The sequence below is a fragment of the Lineus longissimus genome, chromosome 11 (assembly GCF_910592395.1).
Source record: "Lineus longissimus chromosome 11, tnLinLong1.2, whole genome shotgun sequence".
NCBI lineage: Eukaryota > Metazoa > Nemertea > Pilidiophora > Heteronemertea > Lineidae > Lineus > Lineus longissimus.
In genome coordinates this window covers 12,602,360-12,617,352 of record NC_088318.1, presented here as the reverse complement: position 1 = coordinate 12,617,352, position 14,993 = coordinate 12,602,360, and the positions used below count along the sequence as shown (strand labels likewise).

The following is a 14,993-nucleotide window of genomic DNA, read 5'->3' as shown; positions in this document are numbered from 1 at the left end:
GCGCATACCTGCTCGCCATTTCTGCTTCACAAAGACGATAAATTTTATCCTGAATCAGCATTTTAGAGAGAAGATCAGCCAATTCTAATCTGATTGGTAAGTTGATTACAACCCACTTTACCGTTTTCACCTCACTGATTCAAAAATGATTATGTGGTTATCGTGTAATTTCACTTCCATTTCACCCTCTTTTCGAACACTCGTACAAAATGGCTGAAAAATTTTCAGAGTACGTTCTCTGCTGGAAATTTCTACGAGGAGGTCGCAGTTCCGGGACCGAGTTGCCCACATTTTTGCCCCGGTTCTCCTTTATTTTCGTCCCCCTACTTCATATCATGTCTTAATTTCGCCATTCCCTTCTTGAGAGTGTGGCCCACCACCCCTATTTTACAGTCTGGCCCAGGCGCGATGTCGAGAAAAATGGCTAAGTGCGAATCGCGCTAATGAAACATGGTGGACTTAGAAAATTTTCGACATGGCTTCGCGGTGGAAAATTTTCAGAGTCTGGTGGGCTGTGGGGGCAGCTCTTTTGATGTTATTTTGGCAGTTATAACTGCATTTTTGCTCAAAATTTTGTACAGCACATTTGTCATGTACTTCAGTGGCTATATGCTGAAGAAAGATGGGCACGGTCTGACTAGTGGTTTTAGAATAATTTCGCTTCAAATGAGCACAATGCATTGTATCTCCATATTGCGAAGTCCTATATACTATGAATGTACGGGGAGTTCTATCCAATACACAGGGCTGGACTTGGCCATTTCCACTCTTTGTAAGAGTCAGCTGTTTGTGTCTGGTTGGTGTGTGTTAGGATTGATGGGTGGGAAGGACAAAATCAGTGTTGTCATGCTTTACGTCGTTGATTATAATATTGACTATTTTATTGAACTGAGTGCAAAAGATGTTGTTATTGAAAAAATTACATGTAAATGGTTATGTTGTTATGCAAACTCGGCGTTTAATTATCGTCAACCATTTCTTGGCTTTATTTATCCCTCGGCCAACCAGTCCCAGTAAGTTTCCAGGAGGTACAAGTAAAGAGTCTCAAGCATTTGACAACTCATAGACCAAGAATTGAATTTTTAATTTATATTTAGAGAATAATATTTTAATCATGATTAATCTTGAAGTTTTTTGAGAAGTATGTAGACGTATTATGCATAAAAAGGTCCAAAAAATCAAAAGTGCATCCCCAAAGAAGGCTCCATGCAGAAACGGCCAAAGTGTCCCTCTCTCCATTTCTGCATTATCCTTCATTTAGCAAAGAATGAGAAACAACATGAAGAAAATGAACTGCCTGGTTGCGCCACCTACATGTATTCTAACTGGTGCTATTTTCAGGTCTGAAAAGCATGATGGCGGACACAGAGGAGAATAATGCACCTGTTGAAAATGGTATGGACGTTGGACCTGTAAAGATTCATAATGGAGATGGCCACAAGGACAAGGTTGCAAATCATCACAAGTCAGGCAGCCACAGAGAAAAGAGTAGCAGCTCGTCAAAGCACAGCAGCTCAAAGCCCAAGGACGGTTCCAGCAGTCACAACTCCTCATCTCACAAGAGCAGCAGCTCGAAGCATCGAGATGGTGAGCGTCACAAAGACGGATCATCAAAACATTCATCTAGTTCTTCTTCGAAGTTAAAAGAGGGCAGTAGCAGTGACAGAAAGTCTTCGAGTCATTCGTCCTCGGACAAACACCGCGACTCCTCGTCCTCGAAACATAAGGAGCATTCCAAATCGAGTTCGTCTAGTTCCTCATCCAGGCCTAAAGAGGGCTCTAGCAGTATCTCAAAGCATAGTTCAGAGCATCGTGACAAGGACAAGCACAAGTCCTCGTCGTCTTCATCCAAAGACAAGGACAGGTCTTCGTCCTCTTCAAGACATTCAAGTTCCAGACCAAAAGAAGGCTCCTCATCTAAGTCAAAAGAGGGGTCGTCGAATTCCAGCTTGGAAAGAAAGTCGAGGGAAGACGCTCCCAAGAAACCACAAATGACAATCAAAGTTGAGTCTGTGCCAGTGAAGTCCGAGTCCATGGACACATCACCTGTGAAGAAGGAACCATTGTCGCCTAGGAAACACTCACCAGTCAAAGTCAAGTATGAGGCCGCGGTGGAAAGTGAGGATGACGTCCCCTTGGTAAGTTGTGGTAAACTAGTTACTCTTCTTCTTCTTCTGCGTTCTCAAAGTAAAAAGTATTGAACTCAAAGTGAAAAGTATCGAAATCAAAAGGTTAGACAATAAAAAATCTGAGTTTTTCATCTTAGGTTCTCAAAATGATGTTTTAACATGTTAGACTGCTGATCATATTTGATGACAGATTGATTCTGATTGGGAACTAACGAAATATATATATGACAGTTCTCTTTCTTGCAGCCTGTTATTCCTGAAATTATTTTTCATATTGCGAACGTTCCATTTTCAGAGTGCCAGGAAGAAGAAGGTTGAGGTTAAAAAGGAGAAGAAGCGCCAAGTGGAGGATTCTGATGATGAACCCCTTGATCAGAGGTAGGTATATTGCCGCCCAGGAGTGTCAGGTCTACAGATGCATTTATCATTGATAGTTTGGAAGATAATGCTCTTAGTCTTACTGAAGCTGTTACTATCTCAGGTTAAATGTTTAAGAAAAGAGGGTTTTGGTGAGCAATGTATACTATACTAGAGTATATGTATTGAATAACTAAAGCCAACCCAGTGAATAAGAATTGTCTTCTCCGTAGCCAGGGCAAGTAGAAGGTTTTCTTGATAATAGTCTTTGGCGATTCTCTGCTCACATTGATGAACAAGTTGTCTTTCTTTAAAATCGCAGAGCAAAGAAAAGCAAGAAGACGCCAGATGTGAAAAGGTCTGTGAAGAAACGCGAGGCTGATTACGATGATGATGACATGCCTCTAAAGGTGAATTTATTATATATTCATAATTCATTAAAAAAGAGAAATGGGACGGTACCAACAAAAAATGATGTTAACTTGAAACCTTTTCTAATCAAGGATAGGGTAGTCTATGACATGGGCAATTACAGAATGAAAAATTGCTAAAATCTTCATGAAATTTAAATTATCTCTGTTTTCAGAAAAAAGCTAAGGTCACCCCCCACAAGACCCCTAACAAGACACCGGTTAAGCAGGAGGGTGGCAAGAAGCGAGTGAAGAAAGAAGGGGAACAGGATGAAGTTTGGAAATGGTGGGAGGAGGAACGTCGAGGGGATGGTGTCAAGTGGAACTTCTTGGAACACAAGGGGCCGATCTTTGCTCCTGATTATGAACCATTGCCCTCTAATGTCCATTTCTATTACGACGGTAGGTGTGATAGGTTGTTGTCCCAGTTGTGGCATAGCTGTGTCGACAGCTAACATGTTGGAGGCACTTGACTGTAGGTGTTGTGCGTGATGATCTCTGTAACTTCCAACAAAATAGACAGTTCCAAAATCGCTACAAAAAAAGGTTATCAATTGACAAAAGAAGTGCCACTGTTCAAAGGATATAGTTGAGTGCGATCAAACTACGTCATTTCTGATCAAGAATTACAAGTACATTTTAACCAAAGTAGGCTATAACGCTGGTCTTGTGAAATTCACTTCGATGTCATGATCCATTTCAGGCAAGAAGATGAGGTTGTGTCCAGAAGCAGAAGAGGTGGCTACTTTCTATGGCAGGATGTTGGATAATGACTACACGACGAAGGACGTATTCAATAAAAACTTCTTCACAGATTGGAGAAAGGTTTGTTCCTTTTGGCCCACAATTTCGGAAAATAAAATAAAAATCGGATATTTTCAACCCAAATGTTGAGAAGTTAGGGGTTTTTGAATAAATATCATGTCAACTGTTTTAGACAGTCCTCAACTGTCCAAGTTAGCACCTCTTATGACATGTTACAAGGGTGTCCTTAATAGAGAGGTTGTGATGTACTAGTTAGGGTTGAGGTAACTTTTCATCCTCGTTTCCAGATGATGAAGGAAGATGAGAAGAAGATAATCACAGATCTGAAGAAGTGCAACTTCAGAGAAATAGACGCTCATTTCAAACAGAAGTCAGAAGAAAGAAAGGCTATGAGTAAAGAGGAGAAAAAGGTAATTGAAAGTGTTCAAAATCGTTCATCTCATACCAGCATAAGATGGGGCATCTAATTTGTGATACTCCAATTGAGGTGACCATGGGCTGGCAGTTGAAAGCTGTGGTATCTGTTAAAGTTTGTGAGTAGATCAAAATTTTTATGGCACATGGCTGCGCTGACAGAGTACACCACATGCTCTTTGGATCAGTCAGTAATATTCAGTTCTTGATATGATGTTTTTACATGTTAGACTGCTGAAAAAAATGATTACAAGCTTAACTGATCAAGAACTACAGAGTAAACAAAATGAAAACAGTTTATTTTTTCGTGGCTTGGCCAAAAAATAGCATTCTGGTAGTTTGTCTTTTCAACCCTTGAAAGGGCCATTATATCCAAAAAAAAGAAATTGTCCTGGATGGCTCAAATTTCCGCATAAAGTGCTTCAAATTTACCTAGGAATTTTACTTTAAAATGTTTACTATTATCGTCACATTTTGAATCATTTACATGCATTTCAGGCCATCAAAGAGGAAAATGAACGACTTCTTGAAGAGTACGGTTTCTGTTCGTTTGACGGACACCGGGAAAAGATCGGCAACTTCAGGATTGAACCGCCAGGCCTTTTCCGTGGACGTGGTGATCATCCCAAACAAGGCATGTTGAAGCGGAGGACTGTGCCAGAAGATGTCATCATCAATTGTAGCAAGTGAGTCATTTTTTGTGTCATCAGAGGTACGTGTGGCGAGAATCTGTGATCGCAGCTGCGACCAGTGTGAGCAAAACTTCTTTCAGTTTTTCCAATCAAATTTTTTTTGGTGATTTTTATCTTCACAAATCACAGTTATGTAAAATTCGCAAAGACAAAACCCTCGTAAAAATTTGGCAGTCTTTTATTTCTTCCAAGTAATTATGTCATGGTTGTCCATTATTTTCAGAAACTCGGATATTCCTGTCGCTCCTGCAGGTCACAGGTGGAAGGAAGTTCGACATGACAATACCGTAAGTATAATGGATCTAACCGTGTGTCAGGATAAATCTAAAAAGGCTAGGGTACAGCTTGAAAAAGACAGCCTGGTGCAGCGCCCTGCTTTAAATAGAAATGCGTTGGACTCTTCTGAAAAATGGCTGGGCAAAAAGAAAAAATTTATAAAAGGCAGGGTAGGGTGCTGCTGCCTGCCAAAACTCTTCAGCTCAAATACTAATCAATTGTTGTTTCTTTAGGTGACATGGCTGTGCAGTTGGAACGAGAACATCCAGGGAGCAATCAAGTACATCATGTTGAACGCAAACTCTAGAATAAAGGTAAGAGCTTGACAGCTGCACAGTTTGGCAACCATTTCCTACTCTTCAGTGCTTTTAGTATTTAGTCCTGCAATTTTATTTGTCAAACTGTGTGAAACTGAAATAGCACTTAAAGCAAAATAACTTTTTTCTTCAATATTCCATTTGGAGTACTGAAGGTCATTTGCAAAAACACTGAAAAGTACTGATTTAAAAAAAATTCTGGAGGGAGACCATTTTGAAAAGAGTTCCTGATTAGGCACACAAGTTACTTTAAAACTTAGTTCAATGTTTTAAAGTATGTTGCCCAAGGCATTACTCGTGACGGGTCAATGCCTGGTTATAAGGTCGACACTTATGATTACTTAATTGATAGAAATCATTTGATTAATCGGTGATTGTTTATCATCAGGGTGAGAAGGATTGGATGAAATACGAAACTGCCCGACGCCTCCATAAATGCGTTGACAAGATCCGAGCACAGTATCGAGAGGACTGGAAGTCCAAGGAGATGAGAATCAGACAAAGGGCTGTGGCTCTCTATTTTATTGATAAGGTGAGTTTGTATAATGCGTGATCCTGTCTTGAGCCAGTGTGACGCATTTCTGTGACACGAGATCTTGTCTTCACACATCAAGTGACCTCTTCCTGTAATGGCCAAGTGGAATGCAGTGTGTGCGCTCCTTAGTTTCCACTGAACCTTTTCTGGATTAGGCTGGAATGTAAAGTGCTTTGAGACAGTACTTACTTACAGCACTTTATAAAGTGCTGGTGGGGAATTTCGCTTGACAAGAGTAAACTGTACTCCTATAATCTGCCTTTGAGGAATCTTTCAACCGTCTCATTGCGAAGAATCCGCTCTGTGATGTCCATTTGCCTAGGCTGTGCTATTTCTTGAGGTGTCACGAGCAACCCATTCTCTACAGTTTTCTCTCCTGATTACTGGTGTTTCAAGGCAGGAGTGGCTCGAAAGTGAAGAGTGGCTCGACTGTTTTAGTAGGGTGACTCGATAATAAATAAATAAACTTGACTTTTTCCCTTGTAGCTTGCGTTGAGGGCTGGTAACGAGAAAGAGGAGGGAGAGAGTGCAGATACCGTTGGTTGCTGCTCGTTGCGCGTGGAACATCTCTCGCTGCACGAACATAAAAACGGGAAGGACTACGTCGTCGAGTTCGACTTCCTCGGTAAGGATTCCATTCGATACCAGAACGCGGTCGCGGTCGAGAAACGTGTCTTCAAGAATCTACAGATGTTTACTGATCAAAAGGCTGGGGAGGACGATGTTTTTGATCGATTAAATGTAAGTATTTTATGACTCTGTTACTTTTATGTTACCGGGTATTTCCTTTTCCATATGACAAGTTTTGCTATTGTTTTCCTGGTATTCGACTGAAGTCTTGAGTCAATTGACATGTATGGTGCCAAACAAGAATTTCCTAGTTATGTCCATTGCGGTCCTAAGCGCCGCCCAATTGATTAATTTGTGCTGCTACGACCTGCGATCTTGGTCACCTGCAATGTTCTCGAAATGATGTACAACATGTTAGACTTCTGATAAAGTTATGAAGCACAAATTCCACTGATCGAGAGCATTTTGAGTAATACATCTGAAATTCTTCATCCAAGATTCTACTGTACCCAATGACTAGAGAATCTTCTGTATCAAATAGGGTTAGAACAATCAGGATCAGGTTTGACATTAAATTAAAAGCCAAATAATGACGTTTGTGGATGGAGAATTGGCCATTCGCCCACATGACACAGAATACCTTTGGCGTATCGAAGCCAGTTCTTTCTTCACTCTATATCCTTATTGACTTTTCTAAATTGATATTGTTTCTTGCAGACCTCCATTCTAAACAAGTACCTCCATGAGCTGATGGATGGACTCACTGCCAAGGTGTTCAGGACGTACAATGCCTCGAGAACGTTACAGGAGCAACTTGATCTCCTCACTCAAGGTATGTCTGGACGGAAAACCACTTACGGTTCACCAATCTAACATTTATTTTGATCTCTTATGGAGATATCACCTCTTCTAGAATCTAGATCCGAAAATTATTTCATGGTAAACTGAGTGCAACTAGCTGCAGCATCATTTTCAAGTACAACTGTTCAAAAACTATTATGATTATACTCTGTTCCATTTGCAGCCACTTACGGTTCACCAATCTTAACATTTATCTTGATCTCTTATGGAAATATCACCTCTTCTAGAATCTAGATCCGAAAATTATTTCATGGTAAACTGAGTGCAACTAGCTGCAGCATCATTTTCAAGTACAACTGTTCAAAAACTATTATGATTATACTCTGTTCCATTTGCAGAAGAAGATCTTGTTCCCGCCAAACTATTGTCGTACAACAGAGCCAATAGGGCGGTAGCTGTGTTGTGTAACCATCAGAGGGCAGTGCCGAAAAACTTCTCAAAACAGATGGAGAATCTCCAAATTAAGGTTAGTAAACATTTCATAAACGCCTTGAATTTTTCTGGAATTGGTCCCAGTGCTGGAAACACAGCATTGTGTACAGGTAGAGGCTTATCTCTTTGATTCTATTACAGATTGTTGCCCAGCATTGTGTACAGGTAGAGGCTTATATCTTTGATTCTATTACAGATTGATGCCAAGCTTGATACAATCAAGGAAGCTAAGAGGAATGTCAAACAAGCAAAGGTTGACTTCAAGAACTGCAAGAATGAGAAAAATAAGAGGTATGTACTTCGGATGTACCCTGTGAAACTCCCCCAACTGTTGACAGAGTGTTTTGTTCTCGAAATGATGTTTTAACATGTTAGACTTCTGATCCCCATGAAGTACGCATCTGTGCTGAGCGAGAACAGAAGAGTTTAGATCCTGACCGTTTATACTTAATTTATATAACTACGTTTCAATCAGTCTCTGATAAGATTAACTTCAAATATGTTGCAATAACAATCACTTTCGTGCATTGCACTTATGTGAAGTCGAAGACTCTTTCCCTGGAATGCTGCATCGTACAATTGCCAATTCATCACGATTGTTATTGTGTTTAGCAACTACGACCGCAAGAAGAAACAGCTTGAGCGCCTCGAAGAACAGCTGACAAAACTCGAAGTGCTACAGACTGACAAGGACGAGAACAAGGAGATTGCCCTGGGAACGTCCAAGCTCAATTATCTGGATCCCAGGATCAGCGTGGCGTGGTAAGTTGACCAGTCAGTCAATATGCGACAGAGCACTTGGAAGTTGAATCGAATGGGAATCGAGTCTTCTTCTGTGTTCTCTCTGCACTTGGAGCTGATATTCTCCAGGGGGTATTCCTCCTCAAAGGCAAGAGATTTAGCTTAGTACCGTTACGCACAAGTTGGGGTTATTGGCCGCATGACTCGTGTCTTCGGCCAGGGGTTGAGTCCACGTAAGCTGGCTACTCATGTCTCTAACTGGGTGGGATCGTTTAATTGCCCTGGCATTGACACCGGGTACAAAGAATTTCAGTTTTAGGTTTCATTCGAAGGACGATCCAGGTTAATTCGTGGAAAGGCAGTTCATCAAAATAACATTCCTGGGTTCTCCCCGGGATCGAACCTGGACCCTGTTGCGTGGCTATGAGGTATTGGTAGTTGATTCAGTCTTCTTTATCCTACAGGTGCAAGAAATGGGAGGTGCCCATCGAAAAGATCTACAACAAAACTCAGCGAGACAAGTTCAAGTGGGCCATTAACATGGTGGGACCAGAGTTTGTGTTTTAACCCAGGCCACTTTGTAGGAAATTATTTTCATTGCAAGATTTCATGGAGAAGAGCATGAATTTTACTTCGATTTTCAAAATGTGGCTGGATATTTTCTAATACGGTCATGGAAAAAACGAGGATGAATTTTACATCGAGTGTGGCATGATGTTCAAATATAACGAATACAATGAATTTTACATGGATTTTCAAATGTGGACAGATATTCTTACAGATCATGTGTGAAAATTGCGATATATGACTTTTCAGGGTTCATGCAGTTATAAAAATGTTCACGTGTAACATGAGTTCAAATTGTAGTGCACGTGAAAATAGTCTTTGAAGAATGGCTAAATCTCATCTCATGCAAATGTGGAGTTGTTATCACTCTAAAAAGATGAAATCTCAGTAGAATTTTCTTAGCATTCACAACCAGTGTTTTCCTTGGCTTCTGATGTTTTTCTCGCAGATGCAAATTTTGTTGTTTGATACGAGTCGGCCCATAAATGGTGCTGTCATAAACGCGTCGGCTTGCAGAGCAACAGTCGGGGATGACACTGTACAAGTGACATGACTGAGTACACTAATGTATCGGTGATGTTACAATGTCTCCAAATGTATGCTTTGAAATCTTTGTCACAATAACATTGAAACTTCTTTACGTCAGTCTGCTAAGTTGGGTTTGCATAGTAAATTCGTTATACTGGATTAACCAACTAAATGAATTTGTTCAAGAATTCCTTGTACGTATTTGCTGGTTCTGAAAACCTGTTACTTATGGATTGTTTAGTGTCTGCTCTTCAGTGGTTAAAAATGAACACTTTTTCTGGAAAATGCAAAAATGTATTGGTGATTGCCATTATGTTATTCATTGGTCACACTCTGTTGTATTTGTAGAATGCAAATGAAGATATAGGCCTCTCAATCACATCATTTCAGACACACCTTGCCTCTTCTGAAATAGGGCATATTTTACTGTGATTCCATCAACGCCACAACTGTCATTTTTGGAATGCTGATATCTGATGCCAATGTTTTCGTTGGTAATTTTGACCCCCTATTTGGTCGCACTCATTGTTAAAAGGTGTGTATTTAGTGTGATTGAGAGCCTGATAGTCAAAAAAGTGTAGTTAGTTTTATTGTTCAAAGATGTCAAGTTGCTTCATGAATTTTCACGGTTGCGAATTTTCCATTCCATTCCACTTAAAATTGTCGCCAAGTGGGGAAATAGTTAGCGATAAAAGTGAAACGTGGTTTAAACTGCAGCAAAATAGATATCAATTGGGATCTCAAATCTGATGCTGATCTCACAAGTCCTAGCTACATCGAGTATGAAGGAAAGTTTCAACCCCTGAGTGTCTTGAAATTAAGATAAAAATAGTTGTGAGAGGTTTCCAGATGATGTATTCAAATTCCTTTACTCTCAACATGGTCTCACAGATTTCGCCAAACAATGAAAGTAGCCCTACTGGTTGCTTATTTACTTAAATTTCTTGTGCTTTGTCCTGTTTGGATTAAAATTTACAGAAATGGATTAAAATTTTTAGAAATATTGAAGGTATGACATTATAATCTGGTTTTATCAATATCATCACCCAGTTTGTGTGGTGAACAATTTGAGATGAAATTTTTTGTTATTGGTTCAAAAATCAATGATAATTTATCTGATAAGTATTTTTTTTTTTGAAATTAGTTATGTGTGCTTAAATGAGCGTTTATTATCCCTTTAAAAGCTGGAAATGGCCGCTGTTGGATACGCTACTTACCTAAACTAAGGCGTTCGGACTCTCGAGTTTTGTGTTACAACGAAGTCTATATTGTTTGAGGATGGCCTTGGCATCATTAATGGTCATTACAATGTTCACTTCAGACCAGATGAAATCCAGTGTCGTTTTCTATGCATTCAATATTCACGAGTAGCCTTGGTATTTTTCACTTGGATAAATTTTTCACGCAAGTGTATTTGTGGTACCAAATTCAAATCAAAGGATTTTAGCTGGGCTGGGGATATTCACACAGTCCAATGGCAGTACGAATAAAAGATGAAGTTGATGTTAAATGCAACATCAATGTGCAAATAGCTAGTGAATTTAAACTATGGAAGTTCTTGTGACTTTCATGGTAGTACCTTGCAAACAAGAAAGGATGGGCGGGCGTTATTTTTGTTTGCATAGGTTTAGGTATGGACTTTTTTATGTTCCTTCTGCTCTCGATCAGTTTGTTACACATTAGTTGCTGTGCTGTGCAGAATACATTCCCATGGCTAAATGTGATGCCACGTTTGTGCCAAAATACTTCAGTTGCTGTATTGTGGTGTGTCAGTTCTAGCTGATGTTTTCATGTAATGGGCTCACCATGTCGCACTGCGCAAATGGGTAATAATCGCTGATGTGTGTGACAAAAAGATATCTTGTTTGCAGGTAAAATTGAGCGTGATAATCCGTAGATTTGATATCGATCGGAGGTCAATGCGATCACCAATTCTTGTTACGGCAACTGTAAACAAGTACTTGTGGAATCTCCAAGAAAGTTGTTGGAAAACCTGTTCTCCAATTTAAAAGAAATTGAATCTCTGTATTCTTTCACTAAACGATTTGTTCAATGTCAGGATTTTCCTCTATATGTGAAACAGCAATTCATGCTTAAAAAACCTCATCGCCAGATGAACACAACAATATTTGGTTAAAAGACTCCCAACCAAACATTTTATCTGACATTATTTAAAAACTCGCCTTTCCAAGGACAGGCAAGCTTGGCCAGTTGAAAGGCCTGCTCGATTCTCGGCAAGCTAGAAATTTGATTCTCCAGGGTGAGGATACTGATAATCGAATGATTTTGTTAATGAAGTTTGGTCGGTGGTCGACGACCGTCAAATGTACTTGAAACATTTTGTTAGAAGTGGTACTTCGTGGTGCGAGGTGCCATTTTATAGTCTGTAAATAGGAAGGTGGCTGTATACGACCAATTCCATCACACCATTATTTAAGTGTCAGAACCAATGCTGTATGTTTGCTTAAATATTATATATATCGACATTATGAGAGTGGACAAATGTAATGTTAATGATATGAATGCCTCAGAATATTTTTGTGGTAACATCCAGTATTTTTATGAAGAACAGCATTTTACTAGCGGGAAAAATTGGAATCCCTGGTTACAGTGCACGGTATGTCCTTCACCTCTTGTCTTATGGTAGAAGGGGAGACGCTCTTTTCCTCCTAAAACAGATGTAATGACTGTTTAGCTGGTTGATACTCAAACCCTAAAGCCCTTATTATGTGGAATGTCTTTGTTAATGTTAGTTTCTTACAAAACTTTTTTTGAAAATTTTTCACAAGGCAGCGAAAAGTCTGAGAAAATTAAGCTGCGGATGGTATCACTATCATGGTGCCATCTAGTTGAGACTATGTGGTCATTGTGGTTGAGAAATCTCACAAAATTCAGGTGAATGAGACAAACACATCCATACATCAAAATCATTCGTCATTTTGTGTATATTTTATATCTTTTAAATGTACTTCGTTTCAGTCTAAGTAAGCTGGGGCGACCTGTACATTTGTATGGACAATTGCACATTAATATTCTAGCTGTTCCACCTCAAGCTAGTGGAGATGAATGTTCTGGTGTCCAAGTGTAGTACATGTACTCACAATATAGTGTATGGTTTTATTTTGGTTGTTACACACGCCTATGTTAAGTATGTGGAACGATTTTAATAATATGACATGATAATGAAATATATACTGAATTGTTTCTATTTTTGGTTCCCATGTCCTCCACTGAATTGACTGAGGATGGTTGGCCAAAGACATTGTCACAATCAGAAGACATTAGCACAACCAGCTTACCACCATTGAAATTCACCAAGAAGACCTGCCGATGGTGCATCTGGGCTTGCTTTGAGTCGACTCCTGAGGCAGTCCATTGCATCATTTTAATTGGGTCTCCTTATGGTGAGGAACAAGGCCGATCCACTGCATCTTGAGTGTAGCTTTGGGTTTAACATCACTCTTCAAATACAGACCCCCACATCGGCATACTCTGCACTGTTCCCTGGCTGGATCAGGAAGTGAGAAGTGTTCTGATGTCAATTGCCCAAAGTTCATTCTCAATTTCAAATCAACGAGCGTGCAGTGCATCTGCATGCAACCTGAAATCTGTCCCTGGTGGCTGGTCAGAATTGAGAGGCAAAAGGATTTCACAGGGGGTGTTCAGAGGGTTGAAAGACTTATTTTGGTCCTCAATTTTACCAGCTGCAACGGTTGTGGCACGTATCGAAGACGCGTTCTCAAAAAACGACCTATTTCTAGGGTACTACGGTACAAATGTGTCAAAGACACCATTTTTGAAAAAAGTGAACTTAATTTTTAGGTAGGTTGTGGTGCACTGTTTGAGGTTGTGACCCGTATCTTTTTATTGTCAGACCGATTATCATTTACACACAATTACTCAGATGTGGTATGTAAACTTGAGAGGCCTCTGACACCCGTTGTTGTTGAAGGCGTTGTACGGATACGTCAACGTGACAGCCTTAGAGAGCGGCGACTTGTGAGGGTAGCCGGGAGTATAATCAGCCGGAACACTGAACGGATTCGGCGGGTACGGTCTGTGCGGAGAAAAGGAAGAGATGGATTATTATAGTGAAACGTCATTTAGGAGACAAATCTGCCATTAGCCTGTCATCCTTTCAATTAAGTATACTCGAATGAGCCGTGAGGTACTCCATCTTCTATGTCGTATAGGCTCCCGATGTAGTCCGATCTCGTCAGAGCTAGGGGAGGGACAAGGGCTAATACCACTGCGTCCGGAGTATACACATTCCTGTTTTGAGATGATTTCTTATTGAGGACAACCACAAGAATATCCCAATGGAGGAGTTCAACATTCTATAATCAGGCTACCTCCGATTCGGAACATCTGCCGACCGAAGACAGCCTTAGTTGAAGCCTTGTATAGCAGATAGGAATGTCCTGCCCTGTAAAGGTGTCCCACCATTTTGTTCGATGATGTTCTCCAATTCATGGGCTGGAGACCACTTTGTTTCATTTTTTAGGTACTGGCCCGTTGTGACACTTGCTGGGAGTGCATGGCTATAGATACCAATGGTTGGTCCTGCTCAACTCACCTGTATGATTCTTTCATATTGCTGATCATGACATCAGGTTTCCTGGCAAGTGTACACGACTCAATCGGCGCTCGAGGCACGAAGCCTGCGTAGTGGGGACACTTGCGGTCACTGGAAATAGGAACGCAAAATCACGTCAGATACCATTACAATATCTTTATCACTATCAAAACCTAGCCAGGAGCCGCCGGAACCTTGACATACCTCAAATATTTTTAAAAAGTGAATAATCGAGTCCTTCGTCTCACGGACTCTCTATCCGAGGGTATTTCAGATTGTTACACCTATACTGAGCGTGCAAAGACAGTCGTCCTAACCTTAATCTTGACAACTGCAATTTGCTCCATCCCGATGGAGTTTTTGCGTCTGATGCGTAATAACACAGACAGGGCGTCTGTTATATCGTCATACATAACGGTGACATTATAGTCAAAGATATGAATTCTGATGGTAAACACATCTCTCGTGATCCACCTGATGTCGCTGTCTCCTGTCTTTGATCCGCCTGGTTGTGACATTGTCTCTCCAGTCAATTGGTGCAAAGACGTACAATAACTTCTGACGTTTGGAAGTTGTTCTCGATCTCTACACTCCGGACGAAGTGGATTGGCCTTGTCTCTCCCATCGAAAGAAGTGTGAATAGAGACTTAACACTCCAAAGCTATATGCCTCGGGAGTCTCCCGATGTCAAACGAAGACAGAACTAGTGTCTTTCAAATAAAGAAAATTTGAAAGATTCTGGCAGAACTTACCATATTGGATTTAAATTATTGTCCTCTAGCAATGATCGTATTTCTCTAGAGACATCCTGATACCTCTGGTT

The 14,993-nt window shown here is 40.4% G+C and overlaps 1 protein-coding gene across 1 annotated transcript; it reads left to right on the top strand.

The window, feature by feature from the left end:
- LOC135495528 (DNA topoisomerase I, mitochondrial-like) lies at positions 1–12,784 on the top strand. The gene is made up of 17 exons (XM_064784274.1): positions 1–96; positions 1,342–2,138; positions 2,425–2,507; positions 2,809–2,896; positions 3,073–3,298; positions 3,600–3,721; positions 3,949–4,071; positions 4,574–4,761; positions 4,991–5,054; positions 5,277–5,357; positions 5,749–5,892; positions 6,382–6,636; positions 7,183–7,297; positions 7,665–7,792; positions 7,955–8,049; positions 8,371–8,520; positions 8,964–12,784. Exons 2-17 carry the CDS (start codon positions 1,353–1,355, stop codon positions 9,064–9,066), a joined length of 2,751 nt encoding a protein of 916 aa, XP_064640344.1. The 5' UTR covers positions 1–96; positions 1,342–1,352; the 3' UTR covers positions 9,067–12,784.
- Positions 12,785–14,993: the final 2,209 nt, after the last annotated feature.